Source organism: Phacochoerus africanus, chromosome 10, assembly GCF_016906955.1.
Source record: "Phacochoerus africanus isolate WHEZ1 chromosome 10, ROS_Pafr_v1, whole genome shotgun sequence".
Taxonomy (NCBI): domain Eukaryota; kingdom Metazoa; phylum Chordata; class Mammalia; order Artiodactyla; family Suidae; genus Phacochoerus; species Phacochoerus africanus.
In genome coordinates, this window is record NC_062553.1 from 3,251,401 (window position 1) to 3,279,110 (window position 27,710).

The 27,710-nt window shown below is 54.3% G+C and overlaps 1 protein-coding gene across 4 annotated transcripts in view; it reads right to left on the minus strand.

The window, feature by feature from the left end:
• Window positions 1-27,710, minus strand: part of SORCS2 (sortilin related VPS10 domain containing receptor 2) — a 463,077-nt gene that overhangs the window by 41,509 nt on the left and 393,858 nt on the right. For all 4 annotated transcript variants that reach the window (XM_047798311.1, XM_047798308.1, XM_047798310.1 and 1 more), the window contains exons 8-11: window positions 22,686-22,775; window positions 9,219-9,398; window positions 4,362-4,508; window positions 255-357 (exon numbers count right to left, since the gene is read on the minus strand). In XM_047798311.1, the coding sequence (XP_047654267.1) occupies window positions 255-357; window positions 4,362-4,508; window positions 9,219-9,398; window positions 22,686-22,775 (520 nt within the window). The remainder of the gene's footprint in view (window positions 1-254; window positions 358-4,361; window positions 4,509-9,218; window positions 9,399-22,685; window positions 22,776-27,710) is intronic.

Consider the following 27,710-nt stretch of genomic DNA (forward strand, 5'->3'; position numbering starts at 1 on the left):
TGGCCATCCTTCCATCCATCCATCCTTCCACCCTACCATTTAGTCAACAAATACCACGCACCCCCTCTGGGCCATGCAGTCACCCCTCAGGGTGAGGTGCCAGGAGAGCTGGGCTTCCTGGAGATGCTGTAGCACTGTCCCCAGTGGACACACCATGGCCCCAGGCCCGTGACCATCAAGTTCCACCCTTCAAATTAGAGCTTCCCGCAGGTAGAGATGGCTCCTGCCACCTGACGGTAATGGCAGCATCCTACCTGCGCCCATGATGAGGCCTGGGGCGGTGTCCTTGGTGTGCACAGTGCCTGACACGTAGGGGTTGTCTGCCCAGCGGAGGTGCAGGTGCAGGTGGCAGTCCGGCTGCAAGAGGGAGAAAGGGAGCCACGGTCAGCACCTGGGGAAGTGGCCTGGAGAAAAACAGGACTGAAGCTGAATCCGTCCCGGTGGCCTTTTGAGTGGGAGGCAGATCTGCGAGTCCTTGGGAGGAGTGGGTGGAGGGTGGGGAGGGGGCTCTGAGCCTGACTCCTGGGTGAAGGCCATCAGGTCTGGCCCACCATCTGATCGTGGATAAAGCAGATGGGCTTCTCCAAAGGAGGGTTCTCCCAGCCTGGGTGCTGGAGGGTGGGCTCCCGACACGCTCCTGAGGGCAGAGCTGGGCAGCAGAACGGGACTCTGGAAGCTGGCACAGCCCGTGCCCACGATCATTCATTCATCCGTCCAGAACCTCTCCTGGGGGCCTCTTAGTGACTATGGTGGCTTGGGCGTCAGGGGACAGCCGTGGGACGCCCCATTAACACTGTGCCCTCCGTGAGAGGCAGGGGCTGAGGTGGGCTTTTGCTAGAGCTCAGTTTGCCATCGAATATCACTGTGACCTTGACACAGCCCCACGGGTGCCCTGGCTGGAGGGGCAGAAACGCCGGTCACAGTAAGAATTCTTGCAGCAGCTCACATTGCGGGACAGCTGCCTCTGAGCCCGCACCGAGCCAAGCACTCTCCAAGGCGTGTGTCATGGAACACTCTTGGCTTCCGTGCTATCATCCCCCTTGTGACGTTGGGGAAACTGAGGCAGAGGCCGTGCAGACACTTGCCAGGGCAGAGGTGGAGCTTGGATCACGACCCAGGCTGCCTGGTTCCAAAGTCCAGGCCAGCAGCCCCCAGAAGAAGGGAGCGCCAGCAGTTCCCAGATGCCTCATCTGTCTGCCCCCCATCCCCGGCTGCCTGCACCTCACACTATGCCAAGGTGGCAGAGGCCACAGCCAGCACCCCAGCTGGGAGGGAGGAGGTCCAGGGGGAACAGACAAGCAGGGAAAAAAGCCGTGTTCTCTGGCCTTGCCTTCCAGAGTCTTCCCCAGGCCTCGGTGGCTCCAGGCCACAAAGCCGCCATCACATCCACAACAGAATACAAGCCACGGGATATGGGACGAGGCCAAGGTCTCCACGCAGCTCCCTCCGGGCCACCTGTAGGTTCCTGCCAGCCATCAGCCAGGGCTGCCTGTCACCCCCTTCCCAGGGTCCAGAGCTCCACAGTCACTGCTTTGTAACACCGTCTCCTGAAATCCACCCGGCAGACGGCATTTTGTGCTTTTTAACAGTTTCTTCTGGCCCCTGAACTGAGTATGTTTTACACAGATTATCCAAAGTTACAAGTGAAATGGATCAGTGAATTGAATATCCATCTGGGTCAGATGCTGCCGGCCCCGATCCAGTTGGAGGTGGGCTCTCTTTGTCGGAGCCAGAGCTTCAGAAGGTGTATTACTCGCATCCCATATTGTCTGATTCCATTCACAGGCAATGGGCAGAGCAATACAAAGTTCCCTCTGCAGGGAAATACAGAGACAGGAAGTGGCTCTGGGGCTTAGGGCGGGGGTGGGATGGAGGCTACCAGGTGTGGGGTTTCTTTTGGAGGCGAGGCAAACGGACTGCGGGGATGGATAGCAAAACCACTGAATTGCACACTTAAGGTGAACTGTATGGGTTGTGAATGAGCCCTGGATCAAGCTGTTGAAAACAAAAAGAGAAAGGAGAGGAGGCAGAACGAGCTGAAAGACGCCCATTTTCAAAGCAGGCTCGGAGGGCTAGAGACCCTGCCCAGGCTCGGAGGGCTAGAGACCCGAAGACACCAGGACCCTGTGGGGTGGGAGCCTGTCCACTGAGCCCCTTGGAGGAGATCTCCTCCCCCACCAGGAACACTTCGATCGAATGGGATAAACTTGACCCACTGGGGGATGTTGGGCTGTGGCCGATCTGGATTTCTCCTGGTTTCTTACAACCGAGAAGCAGGTTGGTGACTTCATGACTGTGGCCACACCTGCCAGGCCCCTCTCCCCGGCCCATCCGATGACCAGGCACTAGCAGGAAGGGCGTGTCCAGGGGGAGGGGTGCCCATGACCTTTGTGAGCGGGACCCGTTTCCACCTGCAGAAGGAAGCCCTGTGTCGGGAGGAAAAGGAGCCTCGGCAGGGACGCGGCGCACCCCGGCCTCCCCCCGCCCCAAGCTCCATGGCCCTGCTCTGGTCCTGGGGGGTCAGGTGGGGCCTGGAGTGGCCAAGCTTCCAGGCTGGTCTGCTCAGGGCTGCAACCAGCCCTTTCCACATCCCCAGATGCGCTGCGCACACAGCATCGCTGTCTGTGTGCCCTGAGCCGAACAAGCCAGGCTGCTGCTTCCCCGAACCTGGCTGCCCCTCTGCCTCCCCAGCCCACGCTGCTCTGTCCTCTGCTGGGCACTCGTTCGGGCCGGAAGTGGAAGACTCCAGGGTTCCCTGTGGTCAGTGGTGGCCCACAGGACACTGGCAGAGGGGGGCAGAGCCGTGGTCGCCGCTGGTGCTGTGGAGAGCCCCACAGGAGTCTTCCAGGCGGTCCTAGGGCTGCTGGAGCTGGGGGAGTTCTGCTGGCATCTGACCAGTGGGGACACCAGGCCCAGTCTGCACTGAGCTGATGAAGGCCGTGGTGGGCGGGGACCTGGAGGGGCTGACCCGGCACTGTCTTCTGTGCCCAGTTGGGCATCCGGGGCTCCTACTTCTATTATTTTAAGGCCGGGACATAAATCTTGAAAGGTTATCTCCTCACTGAGCTGCCTAATTGCAGACAAGAATCTATTCTTAGCAAAAACTTGCTTTGACAGATTAATCTGGCTTAACTTTGTCGAGGATGATACAAAAATTAGCCCTTTCACAGCAATTCTGTTCTCAGAAGAGCTTTTACAAGCGGCAGGTCGTTAATTCTCCCCGTAGGTCGACAGGTGCTACTACCCTCTGTTATGAGCCGGAGACGGGCGGATGCGGAGACCGGCGGATGCGGAGGCCGAGTGCAGGCCCCCAGCTGATGGGGTCACTGTCCAGGCTGTGGCTGTGCCTGGAGGGCACGGAGCCCCACCCTGGCCCCCTAACCCTAACCCTAACCCCAGCCATGAAGGGTGCCTGCCATCTCCAGGGGCCCTGCAGAGATCCAGGCCGATCCTGAGAGGGTAGGATTGTTGGCCGTTTTTGTGTGTTGATGTACTTAGAACAGAGTACCTGCTCTTACGTGTTTGTTAAATAAACATCTTGGTAAAATAGACTCTTATTCTTTCTATTTACAGAGGCACGGCAATGGATGGGGGTCCCTGACCATGAGGGGCTTGTGGTTGAGGCTGGGGAGAAACAGAAAAGGGTGTGTCCAATGAAGGCTTCTCAGTGAAGGGGACATCTAGGCAGGGTTTTCAGGTGTCAGTAGGAGTTCGCTGAATGAAGAAGAAAGGGCATTCCAGGCTTTCCCACCCCCAAGGAAGCCAAGACACTGGGGCAGCCTACTCTCATATTCATGTAGAAAGGCACCCCTGGCATAGGAGGACCGCCTTGGAGCTCATGATACTTGGCCAGCATCCTGGTCCCGTCACTTATCCAGCTCCCTACTTCCACAGGCAGAGCGTACTTCCTGGCCCTTGACCTTAGCCACCAGGGCCTAGCAGACACAACATAAGGAGGTGTGCAATGTTCTTGCAGTGTTTCTGCTCACTCTCCTGCACCTCTGCCTCTGCCACGAGAATGTGCCTGGGCTGGTCCCAGGAAGACGCCAGACCCCTTCCTAAATCGGCCAAGGCCCAGGTGTGTGAGCAAGCCCAGCCTCTCCCAGATCTGGAGAAGAGTGATTGCTGTTTGGGGTGGTTTGTTACATGCCGCAAGAGCTGACGGATACATGCCCTTCTCTGACCTCCAGTTAAACCTTCTGTAAAGCAAGGAGTTCTAGGGGGCCTCTTCTCCAGGCCCAGAGAGGAGGGGGTTCACAGCTCCCAGATGGCCTTTCTCAGATGCCAGCCTCCCTGACCCCCAGGTCCTGCAGGGCCCACCCTGGGGGAAGGGTGCTCTGTGCTGCGAGCGGGGCACTTACAGGCTTGCAGTTGGTGGGTTTCCCGCTCATGTCCACGCTGGGAGGCCTCAGGCGATCCCAGTCTCGGCCCTTGTTGTAGGTGATAAGTGTCACCACCTTCCCGTCGACTTTCTGGTTCGCCAGGAAGACTCCTTTCACCCCTCGGACCTGGGACAGAGCGGGACAGAGGGTGAGGAAGCTGGCCCAGCCCCTTGCTAAGAGCTCTGTGTGCTCGGCTGAGGGGACAAGGGACCCCTGACGCTGGCCTGAGGTTTGACGGGGAGCGGGTTCTGATCCCAGGTTCCGAGTGCGTTTCACGACACCGAGCCATGCTCCCAGGCTCAGACCCCGGCTGTTAGACAGTGAGCAGAACCCTGGTCCCTGACGCACCCGTGCATCACTGTCACCCCGTCTTCAGCCGGGGCTCCCCATTCAGACCCCCATCCCCCCGCCTCCCTCCCAGTGGACCCACAGGGCCTGGACCAGGGGGGTCACCCTGGGTTTTCCTCTGGGGACTCCCTCAGCAGAAAGCCACCCAAAGATGCCAGGCCGTGAGGACAGGGCCTGTGCTGGGCTCAGCCTGCCCTGGACGGGCTCAAGCTTCCTGTGCCCCCGGCCTCAGGGTTTCTTGAGGGGCCCAGGGCAGTGACCCCCTTCCACCCTGTAGTCGGTCACTCAGGGGGCTCACGAGAAACAGCCAAATATCAGCGATTCCAGTTGTTGAACCTCCTGGATCCACAGGGGTGACACTTTCCAGCAAGTTTTCTGGGCACAGAGCCTTGGACCCCGTAGCTGAGGCCCGCTGCTGTGGCCCCAGTTCCTCGGAGCCCCTGTGTACCCGAAGCCGCTTATGCTGCTCCATAAATAGCATGAACTCAAGGCAACCAAGGCTCAGAGAGTGAGGGGTTTACCCAGAGTCAAGTTCAAGGGTTATGCTCAGGATACGAGTGAGAATACGCAATCGTTCAGTGCCTTCTCCGTGGTAGTCAGGGAGTTAGTAGGCACCAGCTCATGAAATCCCAGACTCCAGGAGGCTGGTGCTCTCCTAAGCCTTGAGGCCAAGTTCCTGACACGTGGGGCGCACCCCAGACAGGATCTGGAAGGTTCCAATGTACAGCGAACTGTGTTTGTGCTTCCTGTGGCTGATGAGACAGAGTAACAGGTGGCAGGCTTAAGACAACACACATGTACTGTTACAGCCCTGGAGGTCAAAAGAAGGCCAACATGGGTCCCACGGAGCTAAAGCAAGGTGTCAGCGGTGGGGCCGGATTCTTCTGGAGGCTGCGGGAGCCACCGTGTCCCACTTTTATCAGCGTCTGGAAGCAGCCCCTCCTCCACCCTCAAAGCCAGGGCACAGCATCTCCCTGGCCGTTCTTCCACATTCTCTGTGTCTTTCTGACCTTCCTCCTGACTCTCCTTCCACTAGTAAGGACCAGTGATTGCAGTGGGCTCCACGGCGAATCCTGGGTAAGCTTCCCATCTGCTGACTGTAAGCTCACTCCCCTCTGCCTGCGTCACCTGCTAGGATGCTGCTGTCTGGGTGGGGGTGGGGTGGGGGTGGCCCCCACCATACAGACGAAGCTTCAGGGCTGGTCCTCCGGGGGACAGCCCCAGGGGCAGGAGCGCCACAGCCCCTTCTCTCACTCATGGTGACGTCACCGTCTCCAGCTGACCTGAGGCATCGCCACAGGCCTGCCCAGCGCTGGGTCCCGACACCTCCAGATGTCCCGGGGGCAGACAGGATGCTGATGGGCCCGGTGATGGCTTGCTTTATTCGGAACGCACTCTTTTCTTTTTCTTTTTTCTTTTTTTTTTTTGTCTTTTTGTCTTTTGTCTGTTGTTGTTGTTGTTGCTATTTCTTGGGCCGCTCCCGCGGCATATGGAGATTACCAGGCTAGGGGTTGAATCGGAGCTGTAGCCACCGGCCTACGCCAGAGCCACAGCAACACGGGATCCGAGCCGCGTCTGCAACCTACACCACAGCTCACGGCAACGCCGGATCGTTAACCCACTGAGCAAGGGCAGGGACCGAACCCGCCACCTCATGGTTCCTAGTCGGATTCGTTAACCACTGCGCCACGATGGGAACTCCGGAACGCACTCTTTTCTATCCAGACAGGTCTCCATGGAGACACTCAGCAGTCAGCACCATGGACCCTCCCATCCAGAGAGGTAGGTACATGCCGAGTCCGCTCGGTGGAGTCTTGGCTCCCAGGACTGATGTGTCTGCTCCACGTATGGCCCTCTTCATGGCTGTGCTCGTGTCCTGGGGCCACCATAACAGAGAATCAGTCCCCTCAGTCCCCTTCTCATTCAGGCTCCAACACAGAGGCCCCCCCAGAAAAGGTCTGCTGTCTTGACCGGAACTGGCCCCCCCACCCCCGAAGAGCTGGTAGCTCATGGCCCTGAAAAAGCCCAGGTCTCTCAGGACAGTGTTTGCCTGTGACATCTGAGACAAGACATTTTTCCTGGATATGCCATTGGACAAATGATGACCAGGACAAGAACGGAACTGGCGCATGCGTAGAAACTCTAGGATAGGCCCTTCCACGCATGTCAACTCCCCAGAGGCGGCAACTGCTGCGGAGACGGTTGAGAGCTTGCGGAGCCCTGACTCGGCACCAGGCACGCTGCATGCGGTTGATGGAAACAGGCCTCGGAGTCACACAGCAGCCCTCTGGGGAAGGTACACTGTCATCCTCGTTTCAGAAATGGGAGACGGAAGCACAGAGAGGCTAAGTAACCTGCTAAGGTCACACAGCAAATACGTACCAGAACTAGAGGGTGAACCCAGGTAGTCTGGCTCCAGAGTTGTGCCGGTAACCACTACCTGTGATCCTGTTAGGTGGATTCAGAGAAGTCCCTTGCGAGGGCGCCCGGCTTTGGATCCAGCCACTGTGACCGCCCTCCATTCCCCACATCCCCTCACATCCTGGTCTTCAGGAGTGCATTGCTGTGCCCTGGTTCTTCGGCCGACTTCTGCTCTGCCTCAACTCAGTCTGCACCTTTCCTCCAGGAAGCACTCCCTGATTCCCACCCCGGGCTGGCCTCACGGAGTCCTCCAGACGCTGACACAGTTAGAGAGAGGATCTGGTCTTCCTGGAGGGCCTGGAGCGTGGCGTGCGGCACAGGCACCATGGGCCCCGCCGTGGGCCGTGGGCGGGATGGATGTTCTCCGAATGCCCCGAGCCCCTCCCTCTGCCGCCCGCCCTCCCTGTCGCCTGGAAGGGCACCCACCACCGGCAGGTGTGCAGCACCTCAGGTTCTGCAGGACAGGCCCTTTCCGGGGCTGCTTCTGGCAGAAGGAGGCCGCCTGCCCTGGGCGTGGCTTTTGGCCAACGGCAGGGGCCAGGGCCAAGTTCATCTCCGTGGTCCAGCTTGGGAAGTAAACCCTGACATACGGGCTCTCACAACAAACGGTCCCTCTCATTCTTTTCTTGGGGAAAGTGGTTCCCCGCTGCCGTCGACAACTCCAGGATGGAAACTGCCGCCGTGGCTCTCCATCCTGGAGGCCGCCTCCTCGCATGGACCCGCACTGTCAGCCAAGGCTCGGATTGCCCACCTGAGGGACAGCCCTGCCCCAGCCCTGCAGGGACCGCGCAGCTTGGCAGGCCCACCGCCAGCATTTACCACCAGAACCTGTGGCCCCCGCAGGCGGCCCCATGGGCCAGGGGCTCCCTGAGGGCAGAGCCTGAGGTGGGAGCTTTGGGGTGAATGGCTGAGCCAGGGGTGCTGCCAAGAGATTGGGTGGGCTCAGGCCCACAGACCTGGGCTCGCTCGCTTCCGGTCTCTCTGCAGGTGGCCTGCCCTGTCGGAGCCTCAGGTTCCCTACCTGCAAACAGGCTGAGAGACCCCTTCCCCACTCTGGTGTGGACAAGAGCAGAGGAGGGACCGGGAAAGGCCGGGTCCAGGGCGGACCCGCTTTGGCCCGTGGCTGACATTCGTGGGATCCAAGTGATACGGTGCACGGTGATTTTTCTGGGGCGGGAGCCCGGTGTGGGAGCCGGGAGCCCGGGTTTGGAGCCTCGGACACAGGTGGGGTGGGACCCCAGGGAGGGCACATGGAGGTCCCACTGCAGGCTGGGAGGCCCCTGCCCCAGCCTCAGAGAGAGGAGCTTTGGGCCGCGGGAGAGACAGAGCGAGAGCCAGAGAGCCAGGCAGACATGGGACACGCGGACGGGAGAGGGAGGCGCCCACTGGGGCAGCGGAGGGGAGAGCCTGCGATGGACCAGCCACCAGGGTCTGTCCCTCAGGCCCCACCTGACGGCTGGCGATCACGTCAATGGTGGGGACCACTAACCTGAACCCCAACTCAGCAAAGTGTTATCCCCCCAAAAGATTCCATGCTTCTCATTAGCAGACCTGTATTACAAAGTTCTCGGTGTCTGCATTTTGAATTTTATCAGAAACAGCAAGTTTTCTCTCTTGCTCTAAGAGTACTTGCATAGGGTCTTCGTGGCCTGCAAAGCCTAAGATATTTGGCCCTTTACAGAATTTTTTTAAATTTTCTTTTTTAAGGCTGCACCTGTGGCATATGGAAGTTCCCAGGCTAAGGGTGGAACTGGAGCTGCAGCCGCCGGCCTACACCACAGCCACAGCCACGTGGGATCCGAGCTGCGTCTGCGACCTACACCACAGCCACGGCAACGCCAGATCTGAGTGACATCTGTGACCTACACCACAGCCACGGCAACGCCAGATCCTTAACCCGCTGGGCAAGGCCAGGGATCAAACTACGTCGGGTTCTTAACCCGCTGAGCCACGACAGGAACTCCCCTTCAGAGAATTTTTGCAGGGCCCTGGGTCGGAGCACTAGCAAGGGGGGGGGGGGGCGCAGAGCCGGGGCCCCCACGTGCCCGGCCCTCGGGCACGTCCCACCTCCAGGATGTCGACGACCGTGCTCTCCTCCGCCTGCCGGGAGCTGCGCACGTCCTCCAGGACCAGCGAGTAGCGCTCGCCGCGCGGGTCCGACTGGTAGAGGTTGTAGGTGTCGGTCTGGTACCACTCCTGCACGGCCACGAACACCTGGCTCTCGTCCGTGCTGACGACCTGCAGATCCTGGGGGGCAGGGGCCGGGGTCAGAGGCGGGCTGGGGGCCAGCGCCGGAGAGGAGAGCCCCCTGGGGGGCAGGGGGGGTGGACCAGGCCTGGGGGGAGGGGGGGAGCCGGCTGGGGGGGAGGGGGGAGTTGGACCAGGCCTGGCTGGAGGCGGGGGGGTGGCCGCAGCGCCCTTGGAGTCGGGCTGACCTGGACTTTCAGCCTGGCTCTGTCCCCCAGCTCCACAACTTATCTCCCCGGGCCTCCGTTTTTCCACCTCCCAGATGGGAGTGACCTTCTGCCTCTCCACTGGGTGAGGGACCCTCTCCCTGGCTCCGGTGGGGACAGGAACAGAGGAGGGGACCGTGAAAGGCCGGGTGCAGGCTGGGTCCCCTGTGGGTGTGGGGTTGGCAGCTGTGGAATTCAAGTATAAACTGGATTGATGGGAGGGAAGCCCAGGCACTGGCTGGGGTGGGCTGACACCTCCTCCCAGCCCCCCCACCCCGGGCTGTCTGCCCATCTCTCCCTGCAGCTAGGAGAAGGTCTTCCTCCACGTACCCCAGATCATCAGACTGCACCCCAGACCATCAGACTGTACCCCCAGACCTTCAGAACACACCCCAGACTGGCTCCTCTGGGAGGCGGCAATGGGTCTCCTCCTAGACCCCTTCCTCACCCCGTCCTGAAGATCAGGCAAGGCATTTGTGGGTTCATTCGTTCAGCATGTATTCATTAAGCACCTACTGTGTGCCAGGCACCATTCTAGGCCCCGGGCGGCACCGGGCAGCCACTGGGTCTCTGCCTTATGGAAGGCACACCGAGAGGGAGGAGTGGATTAATCCGCTCCAGCCGCGCGTCTGGGACGTCATCGGCGACCGCTGCCCTCGGCCCACAGCTCCTCCAGGCCAGGTCCCCCCACCCTCACTCCCACCGCACACAGCCAACAAACCCCCCCTGGGCAGCGGGCAGTCCAGGGCCTGTGGGAGCGGAGGGCGGGCGCCTGGCCAGCAGGCGGGCTGCCCTGCGGAGGGGAGCAGCCAGGGCCGGAGCCGGTTCCTCTGGAGCAGGAGCCCGGCCAGCTCCTGAGTGGGCGGGCAGCCATCCCGGGCTTCATTTCCAGATTTTACAGTTCAGAATTAAAAAAAAAAAAGAAAGAAACAACTGAACACGGAGGGAGAAGCAACCCAGGGCTAGGCCCAGCTTCTTGATTTTCTTTTTGCTCCCAGTGCTGTGTGGGAGCCAGTGAAAAGACACTGGAACGGGCCCATCTCGAGGCCATAACGAGCTTTTATGCTCAGGTCTACGGCTCGCCTTCTATCACTCGGAGACTTTTATGGCCCCTCTGGTGGCAGAGCTGCCAGGATACAGGCTCTTAAGCCTGCGGGCGGAGGCAGGGCAGCCCCTCGCCCGCCCACCGTGGGTGGTACAGCGGGGGTGGGGCACGGGGGATGCTTCCTTTCACGTTTCTCTCCTAGTGTTAGATGAGAAAGGACCTCTCTCTCTCTAGTAGCAGATGGGGTCCTTGTTCTGTCCAGTTGGGCAAGAGCTTCCGCTGGGATAAGAAGAGGCCACCGGGGCAGGGCACAGGCAGCCAGAAGAAGGGGCTTTGCAGGAAGGGCCTGTGGTGCTGTGAGCCGTCCACAATGCCCCTGGGGGCGGGGGAGAACCCCGACAGCCTGAGCGGGGCCTTCATCTGTGGATGTCAAGTCTGACCCACGGACACAAGTGGATCCAAGTGGCCCACGGCCTGGGAGGGACCGCAGCGTCAGGGCTGCAAGCCTGGCGGTTCCCACCTGCGACCTGGGATGGCAGGGCGACGCGGTGGCCAAAGGATGCGCGTGGAACCCGGGGAGTGAGGCCATCTCTGCTCCTCCCCCTGCCCTCTCCTGTTTCTCCAGGCTCGGCCACAGCCAGGAGGCACTGTGTCATCGGGCTCTCGGGCATCCTGCGGCCTCAGCAGGAGCAGACCTTCCAACGGCCCATGGTTCCAAGCATCGGCCTCACGGGACGCGCTCAGCATTTACTGCTATGGCATTAATCCCGACTCTTATCTCCTCTGCACCTGGGTAAACGGTGGCATAACCTGGGTAAACATTTACCACAGTCGGGAAACAAAGGCAAACGCGTCAAAAGGCAGTAAACTTGCCTGTAATTCTCCCCAGAGAGACCTGATATTAACATTTAAAAACGTCTACTTCCGGGCTTGTTCCCAAGCGTGATTCATACACTTTTTCATGTATGGTTTTTCCACTTGCACGTTCACGTTATACGGGGAGCACTTTCCTCTGTCATTAAGATTATTTACAAACACCACTTTTAGTGACTGCGTGATATTCCCTTTTGTGGATGTACCATATTTCACTGAATATTTCCCCACTGGTGTGCCTTTAGCACCTCCAACTTTATGTGCAAAACAATCATAAACATTCCCAGACACAGATCTCTGCGTCTCCGTATTTTCGCAGCATAAATCTAAGAATGAAACTGCTGCATCTGAGAGTAGGAACTTTTTTTTTTTTTTTGGCTATACTCGCGGCATGTGGAAGTTCCCTGGCCAGGGATGGAACCCATGCCACAGCAGTGACAATGCTGGATCCTCAAGCTGTTGTGTCACCAGGGAACTCTCGTGAGGAGGAACTTTTTTTGTTTTTTTTGTCTTTTTCCTCTTCCAGGGCTGCACCCATTGCATATGGGGGTTCCCAGGCTAGGGGTCCAATCAGAGCTCTTGTTGCCAGCCTACGCCAGAGCCACAGCAACACCAGATCTGAGCCACGTCTACGACTTACACCACAGCTCACGGCAATGCCGGATCCTTAACCCACTGAGCGAGGCCAGGGATCAAACCCACAACCTCATGATTCCCAGTCGGATTCGTTTCTGCTGTGCCACGACGGGAACTTTCAGAAGAATTACTTTTAAAGCTCTTGTTATGTGTTGTTTAATTATTGTCCTGAGAGTTTATATTCCTTCTCTACCAGCAGGGCTAGAGGGTGCTTATTGTACTTCACACACTGAGAACAATCTTCTAAAAATCTTTGCTGATGAGAGAGTAATAAATAATATGCAATTTTTTCTTACATTTGCATTTAAGAAAATTTTGCATAAAAACACTTTAAAAAAAAGAAAAGTTAGAAGCAGAGACATTTGTTGGCTCCATTTTAAAACAAAAGACATGGAAAAATGACACATATGGCTATGTGTTTGCATGTATATATATCTGTGTGGCCTGGAGAAATAAGTGGAAACACCAGAGTTGCCAATGTTTGTTATCAGGTAGAATTAAGTTTGATTGTTAAGTCATAGAAACTGAAAAAAAAATGAGATAGAAACTCATTTCTCCTATATGTAAAAGAAGTCCAGAGGTAGATGTTCCAGAATGGAAGTTCCGCAAAGTGACCAGGGACAGTGGTTCCTTCTAGATCACCATTCTAATGGCTCTTGTCCTCAGGGCCCATGATGATTGCTAGAGCTCCAGCCATCACATCAACATGCAAAGCAACAGGAGGGAGGGAGTGAAGAGGGTGAGAAAGGCTAGCCTTTAAAGGAGGGCTCAGAGAAATCTCCTGGACATGATACTTGACCTAATCTCACTGCCCAGATTTTAGAAATGACCACATGTAGCTGCAAGAAAAGCTAGGGAATACTAGTCCTAGCTGGCAAGCAATATTCCAGCTTGAAGTTGGGGTTTGTCAAACTAAGAGGAAGGGGAAGAAGGAATATCAAGATGTCTCTAAGAGTTGCTACCTCAGTTACCCTGAGGAATGAGGAAGGGGTGCTGTCATGGGAAGAGGAATGGAGACGAAAAGCAGATAGAAATGGCATATATTTGCATGATTCCATTAGTTGTAGTGAAAACACGCTAAGAATTAATTTTGGGAAGTTTAAAAACTTTTAAAATAAGCATGATAGGGGAGATTTCCCTATAGATTTGTGCATAAAACTCAAGGAACAGCCCAATGAAACACCTTCGTCAAATTCTTCCAGCACTTTGAATATAGTGACGCATTGCCTTCTGGCTGCCAAGATTTCTGATGAGAAACCTGCTTCTTATCTTCCTGAGGATCACCTGTGTGCAACAAGTTGGTTCTGTGGCTGCTTTCAAGGTTCTTTCTGCATCTTTCCAGAGTCTGATCATAACGTGTCTTGGTGTGGAACCCTTGGTGTTTATACTACTTTGTGCTCATCAAGCTTTGTTAGATATTTATAGCCCTGTCTTTCATCAACTTTAAGGAAGTTTGGGGCCACTAGTTCTTCAAATAACTTACCTGCCCCTTTCTCTCTTCTTCTTCTTCTAGGTCGTCCATAATGCATATGTTGGTCCACCTGATGCTCCCTACAGGTCTCTAAGATTCTGTTGCCTTCTGTTCAATCTTATTTCTTCCTGTTTGTCAGATTTTATAATTTCAACAGTCCTGTCTTCAAGTTCTCTGATTCTTCTGTCTGATCAAATCTCTTTTTAAATCTCTCTAGTCAATCTTCTATTTCAATTATTGTTCCTTTTAGATCCAGAATTTTTTTTTTTTTAATTTTTGGTCTTTTTAGGGCTGTAGCCATGGCATGTGGAGGTTCCCAGGCTAGAGGCTGAATTGGAGCTGTGGCCACCGGCCTATACCATGGCCACAGCAACGCGGGATCCGAGCTGCATCTGCGACTTACACCACAGCACATGGATCCTTAACCCACTGAACAAGACAAGGGATCAAACCCACATCCTCATGGATGCCAGTCAGATTCATTAACTGCTGAGCCAGGCCAGGACCTCCCCAGGATTTCTTATTGGTTCCATTTATGTGTTCTATCTATTTTTAGGTATAGACATCCCTCAGAGAGATGGCAGGCAAATATCACAATAGAGTGAGTCACAGAATTTTTTCTTTGCTTCCTCGGTGTGTATAAAGGTTATGTTTACACTACACTGTGGTCTATTAAGTGTGCAATAGCATTATGTCTTAAACATGTATATACCTTAGTTAAAAAATACTTGATTGCTAAAAAAAATGCTCACCATCACCTGAGCCTTCTGTGCGTCATTATCTTTTTGCTGGTGGAGAGACTTGCCTCTGCTGATGGCTGTTGACCGATCAGCGGGGTGGTTGCTGAAGGGTGGCATGGCTGTGGCTGTTTCTTAAAATAAGACAATGAAGTTTGCTGCATTGACTGACTCTTCCTTTCATGAAAGATTTCTCTGTAGACTGTGATGCTGTTTGATAGCACTTTACCTGCAGTAGCACTTCTTTCGAAGTTGGAGTCCACCCTCTCAAACCTGCCATTGCTTTAACAGCTAAGTTACTTCTTCATCCGCTGATGTTTTATCATCAGATTGCAGCAGCTCAGTCACATATATTCAGGCTCCATTTCTAATTCTAGTTCTCTTGCTGTTTTTGCCGCATCTGCAGTTCCTTCCTCCGTTGAATCTGGAACCCCTCAAAGCCATCCATGAGGGCTGGGATCAACTTCTTCCAAACTCCTGTTAATGGTGATATTTTGACCTCTTCCCATGAATCACAAATACTTTTAAAGGCATCTGGAATGGTATATCCTTTCCATAAGATTTCCCATTGACTTTGCTTGGATCCATGAGAGGAATCACTGTCTATAGCAGCTACGGATTTATGAAATACATTTATAAAATAAGACTTGAAGGTCAAAGTTACTCCTTGACCCATGGACCACAAAATGTCAGCCGGTATGAAAACATTGCCCTCGCGTGGCTCTCTATCAGAGCTCTCAGGTGACCAGGCGCATTGCCAGATGAGCAGTCATTTTGAGAGGAATTTTTTTTCTGAGCAGTAGGTCTCAACAGTGGGCCTAAAATATCCAGTAAGCCATGTTGTAAACAGATGAGCTGTGATCCAGGCTTTATTATTCCATTTACAGAGCACAGACAGAGTAGATTTAGCATCATCCTTAAGGGGCCAAAGATTTTTAAAATGGTAAATGAGCCCTAGTTTCAACTTAAAGCCACCAGATGCATTAGTCCCTAGGAAGAGAATCAGCCTGCCCTTTGAAGATTTGAAGCCAGGCATTGACTTCTCCTCTCTAACTATGAAAGTCCTAGATGGCATCCTTTTTCTTTTTGTTTTTTAAGGCTGCAGCTGTGGCATATGGAAGTTCCCAGGCTAGGGGTCGGATCAGAGCTGTAGCTGCCGGCCACAGCCACAGCCACAGCCACACGGAATCTGAGCCGCATCTGTGGTTTACACCACAATTCACAGCAATGCTGGATCCCCAACCCACTAAGTGAGGCAGGGGATGGAACCTGCATCCTCATGGATACTAGTCAGATTCGTTTCCACTGAGCCACGATGGGAAATCCCTGGCATCTTCTTCCAACAAAAGGCTTTGTCTACATTGAAAATCTGCTTAGTGTAACCTCCTTCATTAATTATCTTAGATCTGGATAACGTGAGGCAGCTTCTACATCGGCACCTGCTCCTTCACCTTGCATTTTTATGTTCCAGAGGAGGCTTCTTTCCTTAAATCTCATGAACCAATCCTGGCTAGCTTTGAACTTTTCTCCTGCAGCTTTTTCACTTCTCTCAGCCTTCACAGAATTAAAAGAGAGTTACAGCCTTGCTCTGGGTTAAGTTTTGGCTTCAGGGAATACTGTGGCTTGTTTGAGCTTCAATCCAGGCCACTAAAACTTTCTCCACAGCAGCAATAAGCTTTCTTTTCATTTGTGTGTTCATTGGAATAACACTTTTAATTTCCTTCAAGAAGTTTTTCTTTGCATTCTCAACGTGGCTGTTTGGTGCAAGAGGGCTAGTTTTTGGCTTTTCACCTCTTCTTCACTAAGCATAATCATTTCCAAGTTTCAATTTCAAGTGAGAGGCCACGGTAAGGTTATTAATTGGCCTAATCTCAATATTGTTGTGTCTCAGAGAAAAGGGAGGTCAAAGGAGAGGGAGAGAGATGGGGGGACTGGCTAGTCAGCGAAGCAGTCAGAACACATACAATATCTATAAATTAAGTTTGCCCCTAAATAATTATATTTAAGATATAAAATATAAAGATCACCGATCAGAGATCACTATAACAAAAATGGTAATAATGCAAACGCTTGAGATATTGTGAGAGTCACTAAAACGTGACGCAGAGATGTCCAGTGAGCAAAGGCTGTTGGAAAAATGGTGTTGATAGACTTGCTTTATGCAGGTTGGCACAGACTTATGATTTATAAAAAAAAAAATGCAATATCTGTGAGGTGCAGTAAAGCGAGGAGTGCCTGTATTTCTAATTTTTACGTACATTGTTTTCTTGGCTTTCTCCACATTTCCTTATTTCTTGGTGCATCTGGAAGATGGTTGTATTAAAGTCGGTGTCTAGTAGGTCTGCCATCTGGTTTTTCTCAGGAATAACTTCTGTTGATGTTTTTTCCTTTGAATGGGTTATACCTTCTTTTTTTTTTTTTTTTTGTCTTTTCTAGGGCCACACCTGCGTCATTTGGAGGCTAGGGGTCTGACCGGAGCTGTAGCCGCTGACCTCCACCACAGCCACAGCAATGCCAGATCTGAGCCACGCCTGTGACCTACACCACAGCTCATGGCAAGGCTGGATCCTTAACCCACTAGCAAGGCCAGGGAGCAAACCCACAACCTCATGGTTCCTGGTCAGATTCGTTAACCACTGCGCCACGACGGGAACTCCTGGGTCATACTTTCTTTGCTTTGTGGCTCTTTGTTGTTGTTGTTGAAAGCTGGTGTGAAAATCTAATAATGTGTAACTCTGGAAATTAGACTCTCCTTTCCCCAGAGTTGGTTGTTTTTTGTTTTTGACTTTGATTGCATTGCTGCATGCTATCTCTGTACCAGGGATCAGCCTGAAGTGTAAGCTGAATCGCAGGTGTTTTCTCAGCCTGACGTTTTCCCTGGGCATGCTTGGTGACTTTCTAAATTCCTCCATCTGTGTGGTTGCTTTTGAATGTCCTAGTCCTTCCATGTTGGTTCCCAAAAGGGAAAAGAGGGAAAATGAAGGTGGGGGGGGAATGGAAACAGGATAAGGCTGTAAAAGATCAGGACAGACCCCTCCCCCATTTCCTCTGCTACAGATCCTCTCTGAAGGACCCGGGTAACAGTATGTGATGCACATTTTCTGAGTTGTTATTAAGACGCTAAAAACCACCACCAAATGGAAGACACTAACTACTCGATGACCATGTACACAGAGTCCTCAGACCTACTGGCCCCTAAGGATTGATGTGAACCCCTGTGGCACAGCCCTGCTGCCTCACCATCAACCCATCAGAGAACTGTGCACGGGCCGGTCACATGCCCTGGGACGCCCCTCTCTCACCTGGCCTTTAAAAATGCTTTGCTATCAAAACTACCATGAGATACCACCTCACACCAGTCAGAATGGCCATCATTAATAAATCCACACATAGCAAGTGCTGGAGGGGCTGTGGAGAAAAGGGAACCCTCCTACACTGTTGGTGGGAATGTAAACTGGTACAGCCACTATGGAGAACAGTTTGGAGATACCTTAGAAATCTATACATAGAACTTCCATATGACCCCGCAATCCCACTCTTGGGCATCTATCCGGACAAAACTCTACTTAAAAGAGACACGTGCACCTGCATGTTCATTGCTGCACTATTCACAATAGCCAAGACATGGAAACAACCCAAATGTCCATCGACAGATGAGTGGATTCAGAAGATGTGGTATATATACACAATGGAATACTACTCAGCCATAAAAAAGAATGACATAATGCCATTTGCAGCAACATGGATGGAGCTAGAGAATCTCATAGTGAGTGAAATGAGCCAGAAAGACAAAGACAAATACCATATGATATCACTTATAACTGGACTCTAATATCCAGCACAAATGAACATCTCCTCAGAAAAGAAAATCATGGACTTGGAGAAGAGACTTGTGGCTGCCTGATGGGAGGGGGAGGGAGTGGGAGGGATCGGGAGCTTGGGCTTATCAGACACAACTTAGAATAGATTTACAAGGAGATCCTGCTGAATAGCATTGAGAACTTTGTCTAGATACTCATGTTGCAACAGAAGAAAGGCTGGGGAAAAATGTAATTGTAATGTATACATGTAAGGATAACCTGACCCCCTTGCTGTACAGTGGGAAAATAAAAAAAAAAAATGCTTTGCTGAAACGCATCAGGGAGTTCGGGTGTTTTGAGAGCCAGCTGTCCTGGACTCCCTGCTTGGTGCTCTGCAGTAAATGCCACCCCCTCCTTCGCCACAACCTGGTGTCAGGAGATGGGCGTTACTGCATGTGGGTGAGTGAAACCAAGTTTGCTTTGGTGACATGTCCTCTGGCATCCCTTGGAAGCTGCTTTAGCTGGTGCTGGTTGCAATAACAGCTGCCTGCCTGGGTGTCTGCTCACATGACCAGAAGCAACAGTCAACAGTCTGAGCCCAGACTTTCAATATTTGGGGGCCGAGGTGCAATCTTTAAGGACAATGCCCTCTGCACCCCCCGGCTCCTACAAGGTGTGTGTCTACTGCCCCAGGAACATGTGTGTGGCTTCTTGCTCTGCCGCTGGGGGTGTGGGGGGGTGTGGGGGGGAGACAGGTAGCTGCTATCTTGGCAAGAGCTAAAACTGTGGCAATGGACCTTGACTGACTGTGCAAACAGCCCCCTGGAAGCTGCAAGCCTTTGAATAGCTCCAAAATAGTGACATTGGGCAGATTCCGCCAGCATGACTGAGGTCCAAGTGAGAAACCAGACTTCTGGTGTTTCCCACGTGACCGTCTTCTCTGACGTCACCTCCTCCTTTATTCTCACGCTTTATGGATTTTACACAAGCACATTACAGATAAAGACTTTTTACCTTAAAGCAAATGTGCATTATTTTATGCTTATGAACGTTTTTTATGTAATGGATAGTAATTTAGAATTTTTTCCGTCTTTTGTCTTTATAGCCTTTGCCTATTTTTTTTTTTTCTGTTAGAGATCATAAGCCTTTTAAAAAAAATCTCTATGAGTAAACAATTCCAGCAAAGGAGGCTGGAAAATATGATAAAAACGGCTTGCCCGTTAGTTTTTGGAGCCAGGTGAATTAAAACGGCAGAATGGTATGTACCATTTATCCCTTTTTAGGTACAAAGAAAACACAAAGAATTGATACAACTCAAAACCCGGCAAAGCCGTGTTCAAACGGGTCTATTCGAACTTTGCCAATGGCAAGGCGGAATACTTGAAGAAAGCAACCCAGCTACACAAATATTTATAACCTCTCTCCGGAAGGTCTTCAACTAACTTGAGAAAAAAAAAAAAGAAAGAAAGAAAGAAAGAAATACCTAAGGGCACAAATATATTCACGGCAGCACTGTTTATAATTACGAAATATGGAAACAACCCAAATGTCTACACAGCAGGAGTCTGGCTTAGCTGAACAAGGTAAGGTCTCCTGAGCTGAAAGTTTTACAGTCCTTCAAATTGGGTATCATGTATCATTTGGGAAAAAATCCTTCTGAGACAATGGCAGGCGAAGTGTCTGCAATGCTGCAGCTCCAGGAAAGTCACTCTGGCCTGGGGTCAAGGAAGAGGGAAACGGAACAGGACTGGGACCTGGGAACGGCGGCAGGGGGGGGGGGGGCGCTGTGGTGAGGACTTGGCTCCAATTTCTATTCTTTTCAGGATGTCACTTGGGTAATTAAAGAAAAAAAAAGGTAGGGATGGTTTGCGGGGAGGAAATAGGCCAGAGCTACAAATTCACCATCTAACAACCAAATCTGATTAGGCAATTCGATCAGCCAGCCCTCTAAGTCGTCGGTGGGGGCGCTGGGTCCTGCTGCTCTTCTGGATCGGGTGGCCAGGGAGCAGCCCTCTCTGGATGGGCGAGTCTTCGGCAAGACCCTGTGTGGCCTCGAGGGCTCCGCAGGGCTCGGGGTGCCAGGGCTGATCCCCAAGAGCAGCCCCACCGGTCCAGCGTCCTCCCCTGCCAATCCCCGGGTCCTGGGCAGGACCCCTGAGTGGGGACACTTAGTGCCAAGGCAAATGCCACCAATATGAATGGGTCCCTGATTGTCCCTTGAAACTGGATGACAGGCGGGGCATGCCTGTGTCTCATTTCTGTCACCCGCTGATGATGGGGGGGCTGTACTTCTTTCACAGCTTTGTGAGCCTTTTCAAGGCCCCTTATTTCCTCGGAAATGGGAAGAGGAAGCCAGCAGGCGGTGTGTACTGTCAAGGACCTGCGGCCGGACACACGCAGGGCAGCTTCCTACACACCCACCAGAGATGCTCAGAAACAGGCACTGCCATCCCAGCCGCCGACCAGGGAGGTGCAGCCATCGCTCAAGGTCAAGGGGGTCATGACCTGTAGCAGTAGCCTCCTTAGAAGACCCTCAGAAACGGCCTGGCCACCGGCCCAGCTGTCCCCATCCCAGGAAAGGTGCAGCAGCTGGCCAGCCAGGTCCCAGCACCGGTGGGGAGCAGGGAGGGACCCAGGTGCCCACCCAACAGCCCCCCAACACCCCAGACAAGGGCTCAGGACACAGGATGCTGCAGCCCCCAGGGACGGAGGAAGAGTCTCCCAGAAGCTGAAAGGTCCCTCGCCCCACGGGACCAAAGGCATTTGCCCTGAATGACGCCATTAGCTCCTCACTTCCTTACTCGGCCCAGACTGGAGGGATTCCGTCAAGCCTGCGCCTTTCCTTTCCTTTCCTTCATTTCCCTCCCCTTCCCTTCGCTTACACCCCCCCCCCCCGGTTTCTTTTTCTAAAGAGATTTTTTTTTTTGTCTTTTGTCTTTTTGTTGTTGTTGTTGTTGTTGTTGCTATTTCTTGGGCCGCTCCTGCGGCATATGGAGGTTCCCAGGCTAGGGGTCGAATCAAAGCTATAGCCACCGGCCTACGCCAGAGCCACAGCAACGCGGGATCCGAGCCGCGTCTGCAACCTACACCACAGCTCACGGCAACGCCGGATCGTTAACCCCCTGAGCAAGGGCAGGGACCGAACCCGCCACCTCATGGTTCCTAGTCGGATTCGTTAACCACTGCGCCACGATGGGAACTCCCCTAAAGAGATTTTTTTTTTTAAGTTTTAAAAGCCTCAGGAACATTTCCCACTTCTGGCTGATGAGAGGCGGCGGTGCCTGCGCAGCAGGACCTGCGTCCAGTCCTTCCAGCAAGTGGCACCCACCCCTCCCCTCAAGGTCCAGGGTGTCCATCTCCTCTCACCCTGCCCCCATTCAACACCCTCCAGCCAGGTCTCTCCTGCCCCAGGGCCTTTGCACCTGCCCTTTCCTACATCTGGATAGCTTTCCCCCAAACTTTGGGCTTCAGATGAAATACCCCCTTGGGGAAGTTTCCCTGCCTCTGTCAGTACAAATAGCAGCTTGCAATGATCTGACATGTTTGTCTGTCCGCTTGGCTTTCTGGCTCTTTTCTCTAGGGAAACCCCACAAGGGCAGGAAGCTGGGCTGTCTGACTCACAGCTGCAGCGTCAGCTCCGAGCTTAGACATGACACCAGATAAGTGTAGCGGGGAAGGGGTGGGGGTAGGGGTGCTTCAATCTGCGCTTGTGACTTATACACGGGGGACAGAGGGCTCCCTCTGGGGGAGGTGTGGCCGGAGGCTGGTCTCAGGCTTGCCCAGACCTCACTTGGAAACCTGCTTTGGTTTCTAAGCAGCTGTGTGACCTCAGATGGGTTACTCAGCCTCTCTGAACGTCAGCCACCTCCTTTGTCAAAGTGGAGTAACACAGCAGGGAGCAGGCTGGGCAGTTCACCTTCAGGCAGGGCCAGGGCAGGGTCTGGGCCACCTCCACCTCCCCTTCTTTGCTTGCCAGGCAAGGGGAAGGGAGTAGCATTAACTGAGCACCTACTATGTACCAGGCACCACATAAGCCAGTGGGAATGCAGAGGTGGGTTAAACAGAGACTGCCCACCACCTGGGAAATTCCAGATGAGAGCAGGAGACAGACGGGGGTTCCAGCATCCTGAACGTTAAGGAAGGAGAAGTGTGGGTGTGAGCAGGAGGCCGAGGCCCCGACCAGCCTGCCGGCTCAGTGGGACAAGGCCTTTCTCTGAAATACCACATGCGCAGGAGCTTGGGGAAAAGAAAGACCAGGCAGAGGGCAGAGCATGGCAGTGGCCCTAAAATAGGAGGGACTGGGCAGAGGGCAGAGCATGGCAGTGGCCCTAAAACAGGAGGGACTGAGGCTGGAGTGGAGGGGGAGGCGGCGAGTGGCTGGAGGAAGCACGGCCACCCTGCTCTCCCTCATCCTGACCTGCCAACCCCAAGCCCAAGGGCGGGAGCCCTGTGGCCTCGAGAGTCAGTGCAGGCTCAGGACCCGGCTCGGGGCCGGGTGGAATGGGGAACGCACTCTTACCTTTGGCAAGGCATACTTGGGCAGCTTCATCAGGACAAATTCATTGCGACGGTAAGAGATGTAGTATTTGGTCTGGTTGGTTGAAGTTGCCTGACAGGAGGGGAAAAACACGCTTTTAAGGGACTTGGTTACCTGTCAAGCCAGATCCTCACGACTGAAAACTCCACATTGTATTTCAGCTGCTGAAAATGCCGTTTGACTTTTGTTTATACTTGCTCTGTCCAAAGTGGACAGACTCCTATTCACCCTTCAGAGTCCCATACCCAATGTCCCACCTCTGGGAAGTCTTCCTCCACTCAGCACTTTACTTTCCTACATTCATGTTACTGAAGAAGGTGAAGCAAATTCTGTTCCCCAGAACTTCTCTTGGGGAGAGGACTCGGTGAGCCACCCAGGAGAGGAAGAGACAGGCCAAAGGTAAGCTCAAGCCACAAAAGATGACCCCCGACCACAAGGCATGAGAAGCAAAATGAGAAGCCACACTCCGGAGCCTGTCTTTGGCCAGCACGTTGGCCTTGAAATCAACAACTCAACCAACTGATTTTTTTTTTCTTTTGTAGTTTCTTTTAAATTGATTTTTCATTATAGTTGATTTACAATGTTCTGTCAATTTCTGCTGTACAGCCAGGTGACCCAGTCATACATATATACACATTCTTTTTCTCATGTTCTCCTCCATCCTGCTCCATCACAAGTGACCAGATATAGTTCCCCCTGCCGTACAGCAGGATCTCATTGCTTATCCACTCCAAATACAGTAGTTTGCATCTACTAACCCCAAAGCCCACTCCCTCCCCCCCGCCCCCCTTGTCATAGCAGCACTGTTCACAATAGCCCAGACAAGGAAAAAACCTAAATGTGCATTGACAGATGAATGCATTAAGAAGATATGGTGTATATACACAATGGAATATTACTCAGCCATCAAAAAGAACAAAATAATGCCATTTGCAGCAACATGGGTGGAACTAGAGACTCCACCTATTTTAAAGATGAGAAATTGAGTAACTTGTCTCTCACGGGAGACAACAGAAGATCCAGGAAAAGAGTGGCATTTGCTTCTCTGGGGACGGGGCGGGTGGCTCCTCTGGGAAGAGAAGCAGGTGGCAAACGGGTGACAGGAGAGGTGGTGGGCCAGGGGAACGATTTCTGTTTCTGCTGAGAGTCACATGTGCGTGCGTGGATTCCCTCTGTGTGCGAATGTGCATCCACGTGTGAGAGCACGACCATGTATCTCCACACGCACTGCGTGTTCACTGTGTGTGCACGCGTGTGGGCATGCCCTCTGCGCATGAGTCCTGTGCGTGCACACGCGGGCGTGTGGCAGCACCGTGCAGTCCTTCAGAGCACATCCCGTCTGCATCGCTGCCTGCAGAACACTCCACTCCCGCCACCTACAAGCCACGTGACCTTAGGACAGTTTGCACCTTTCCTGAACTGCAGGTTCCCTATAAGATGGGGACCACGGTACCCGAGGCCACCTGCTGGGCGGTCACGGGGATCAGCATCCGCGAAGTGCTCAGGGCAGCGCATGGCCCCACGCAGGAGTCGCAGAGGTGCTGGGTATTGTTATTATTATAAATCAAAACACTGGCAGCCACCGGCGCCGGGAGCCCACTGTGAGCGAGGCATGGAGACTGCAGCAGAGGGGACGTCTCCAGATGGTCCTGCCCCCCAGGGCAGGGACTGTGACGCCTGCGGTGGTCTGCCTCAGTGCCCCCTGAGCAGGGCGTGTTGTGATGGGTGTCCCGGGAACTCAAAAGAAGGGAACTCGGGGTGGGAGAGGCTGGGTGGACTTCTTGGAGGAGGGAGCATCCTGCTTCCTCAGAAGGAAGAGGCGTGCAGTCCAGAGACAGGCACCTGCTTAGCAGGTAGCGGAGGGCACCACCAAGGGTGGCGGGGGAAGTCAGTGCCCCTTCTCAAAAGCTTCCCTTCCGCTCAGGGATGGGCAGAGGCAGGGCCAGGCTCGCTGGTCTTCGTGCCCCTCGAGGGGTTCTTGTGCCCTGGGGTGTCGTGGGTGGAGGCCTGAGCAGCCCCGCTTTGTTTGTTGCTCTTTTTAGGGCCCCACCTGCAGCATATGGAGGTTCCCAGGCCAGGGGTCGAAGTGGAGGTGCAGCTGCTGGTCTGCACCACAGCCACAGCAACACCGAATCTGAGCTGCCTCTGCGACCTACACCACAGCTTATGGCAACACCAGATCCTTAACCCACTGAGCGAGGCCAGGGATCAAACCCTCATCCTCACAGAGACAACGTCAGATCCTTAACCTGCTGAGCCCCAGCGGGAACTCCTGAGCCATCCCACTCTTGCTGGGAGCTGTGGAAAACCCACAGGCAGCCGGAGGAGGGGCTGTGGTCTGGGCCGGAGGCTATGGGCCGGGCTGGTCTCACCATCTCTGAGACAAGGGAGTGACTTATGCTTGGTGAGCAGAGCCAGGCAAGGCCGGCCTCCACCTGCTAGAATGTTCTAAAGAGACACATTCTCAAGTGTGAATCTGCCTGCGGGGCCGTCACCTTCTCAGAAGGGCCAAGCTGAAGCCTCCGGCCAGGCTGCGGTGACCCCTGAGGGTCGGAGCAAGCAAGACGCTTTAACCCCGTGTTTCCTCCCTCGATGTCAGCGTCAGAGGATGAAGCCAGCAGGGCGTTCCCCCAGCTGAAGGCAGCTGCCTCTGTCGGAGGCCCCCCGGGGGGACCATCCATTTGCGGATTAGCAGACAGAGTCTAGAGGGGGACCAGTGGCCGACAGCCAGTCAGTGGCACGGTCAGACTCAGAACCCGCGCTGTGTCTGATGACACAGGCGAGCTCAGCCCCTCTACCCCCCAGCACGGCGTCTGCAAGGAAACCGCACCAGGAACTACTGGCCCCCTTGCCTGGGGACGGGCGGGCGCGCTGTGCCCAACCCCGCGACAGCCCTGGGTTCTCTGTGGCCTCCGAGGGCCCCGCCTTCCTCCTGCATCTTGTTCGGGCCAGACCTCCCGTGCGATGCCCTCCACTGGTGACACTGTGCCCAGCCAGGCTCCCAGGCCTGCCCAGGGTCACCTGTCCATTGGAGAGGATCTGGATTCTTCCTCCCAGAGCCGACTGAGGATGTGGCCGTGGGTGAAGGGCAGAGGGGAAGCCTGGCGTCCCACCAGGAGGCAGCGCTGAAGCTCCCACCTGCTCAGATTCGAGGGTACGTCGGGGGGGTGGTGGTCAGGGACCCAGTCTCCATGCCCCGGTGCCCCCCTGCCCGCCACCTCAGTGATGTGGACTCCATCAGTGAGGGGGGAGCCAAGGCAGGAGCATCCCCACCCCAGGTTTTGTCACTGGCTGCCTGTGTCACCCAGCAGGGCATTTAATTTTCCTAAGCCTCAGTTTCCTCGTCCGTAAAATGGGACACTGCCAAGACGAGAAATCCTATGTGGAAAGCCATATGTGGGTGCCTGTTCCCCGGAGGCGCTTGGGACAGAGCAGCCTGTCACCGGGGGCTGGGGTGGGGGGTGATAGGAGGGGTGACCCAGGGCGTATGCCCCTCCAAACCGGACCCAATGGAGCCACCCCAGAGCCCATGTCCTGAGAGACGGCAATCCCCCCGGAACAAGGCCACAGGGGATGTGGAAACACAGCCATACCCACAGGCGACAGGAGGACCAGGCCAGGCTAAGAACAAACGGTCTGGGCCCCACCGGCACTGGCCGCCCTGCTGTCACTGCTGGAGGCCGCTCCCAGGAGATGGACTGTCAGGGTCACCTCCACATGGTGGGAGGGCAGGAGTGGCCAGTGTGTCGCCCGGCACAGACCCAGGATCTGCGGGGGACCAGGAAGGGGTGTTCCCTGGGGTTCCCTGCAAGCAACTGGCCAAAGTGAAGGGACTTCGAAGCAGCCTCTGCGACATGGACTTGGGACAGCTTTCCCGACAAGTTGGTGAGAAGGATGGAGGTCAGGGCGACTCAGGCCAGGAGCTGGACAGAGCAGAGTGGCCTCCAACCTCTGGCCCCAGCTGGGTGTGGACGGTGGGGCTGGGTGTTCCCCTGTCCCCAACAGTGTCACCCATGGCAGACCAGGCCTCTGAGACCACAAGGAACTGAGACAAAGCTGAGAGCAACCAGGTCTGAGCACAGACCAGAGGGGACAGAGGCCGCCCTGGCTGGACAATGGGGACCTCTTCACCCATCACAGCTCAGCCTCCTTCTAGACTGAGCTGCTCGGTCACCACGTGGCCCCACTGCCCGACGACACCCCATCCGGCTTCCGGAGCCCTCCCTGGGCCCCCTCCCACAGCCCCCCCTCCAGCCAGGCTCTCCAGCACCTCTATCTGAGTTGCCCCTGGGCCCCGTGGTGTCTGCTCCACCTGCACAAGGACCAGCCAGGCCTCTCCAGCCACAGCTCTGCCCTGTCGGCATCCTAAAGGGGCAGGGTGGCCCTGGGGGCCCTGGCAGAGCAGACCATGAGCACGCCGGGAGGGCTTTCAGTGTGGGACACCGCCGTCAAAGAGGCTGGCGCCGTCATTGCTCCAGCATTAGGGAGAAGTTTGCAGATATGCAACAGGGCGTGCTGGCAAGACATCGGTGCCAGATACAGATCTGGAGCCCCCCCCACGGACTCCAGGGTCCGCAGTCAACACTGGAGAATGCTGTCATTAAGACGTCTGTACATAACACATGCTGGAGGGGGTGTGGAGAAAAGGGACCCCTCCTGCACTGTTGGTGGGAATGTAAGTTGGTACAGCCACTATGGAGAACAGTCTGAGGGTTCCTTAGAAAACTGAATATAGAACTACCATGGGATCCAGCAATTCCACTCCTGGGCATCTGTCTGGATGAAACTATTATTCAAAAAGATACACGCACCCCTATGTTCATTGCAGCACTATTCACAATAGCCAAGATGTGGAAACAACCTACCTGTCCATTGACAGATAAATGGATTAAGAAGATGTGGTATATGTATACACAATGGAATACTACTCAGCCATAAAAAAGAATGAACTAATGCCATTTGCAGCAATATAGATGGACCTAGAGATTCTTATATTAAGTGCGCTAA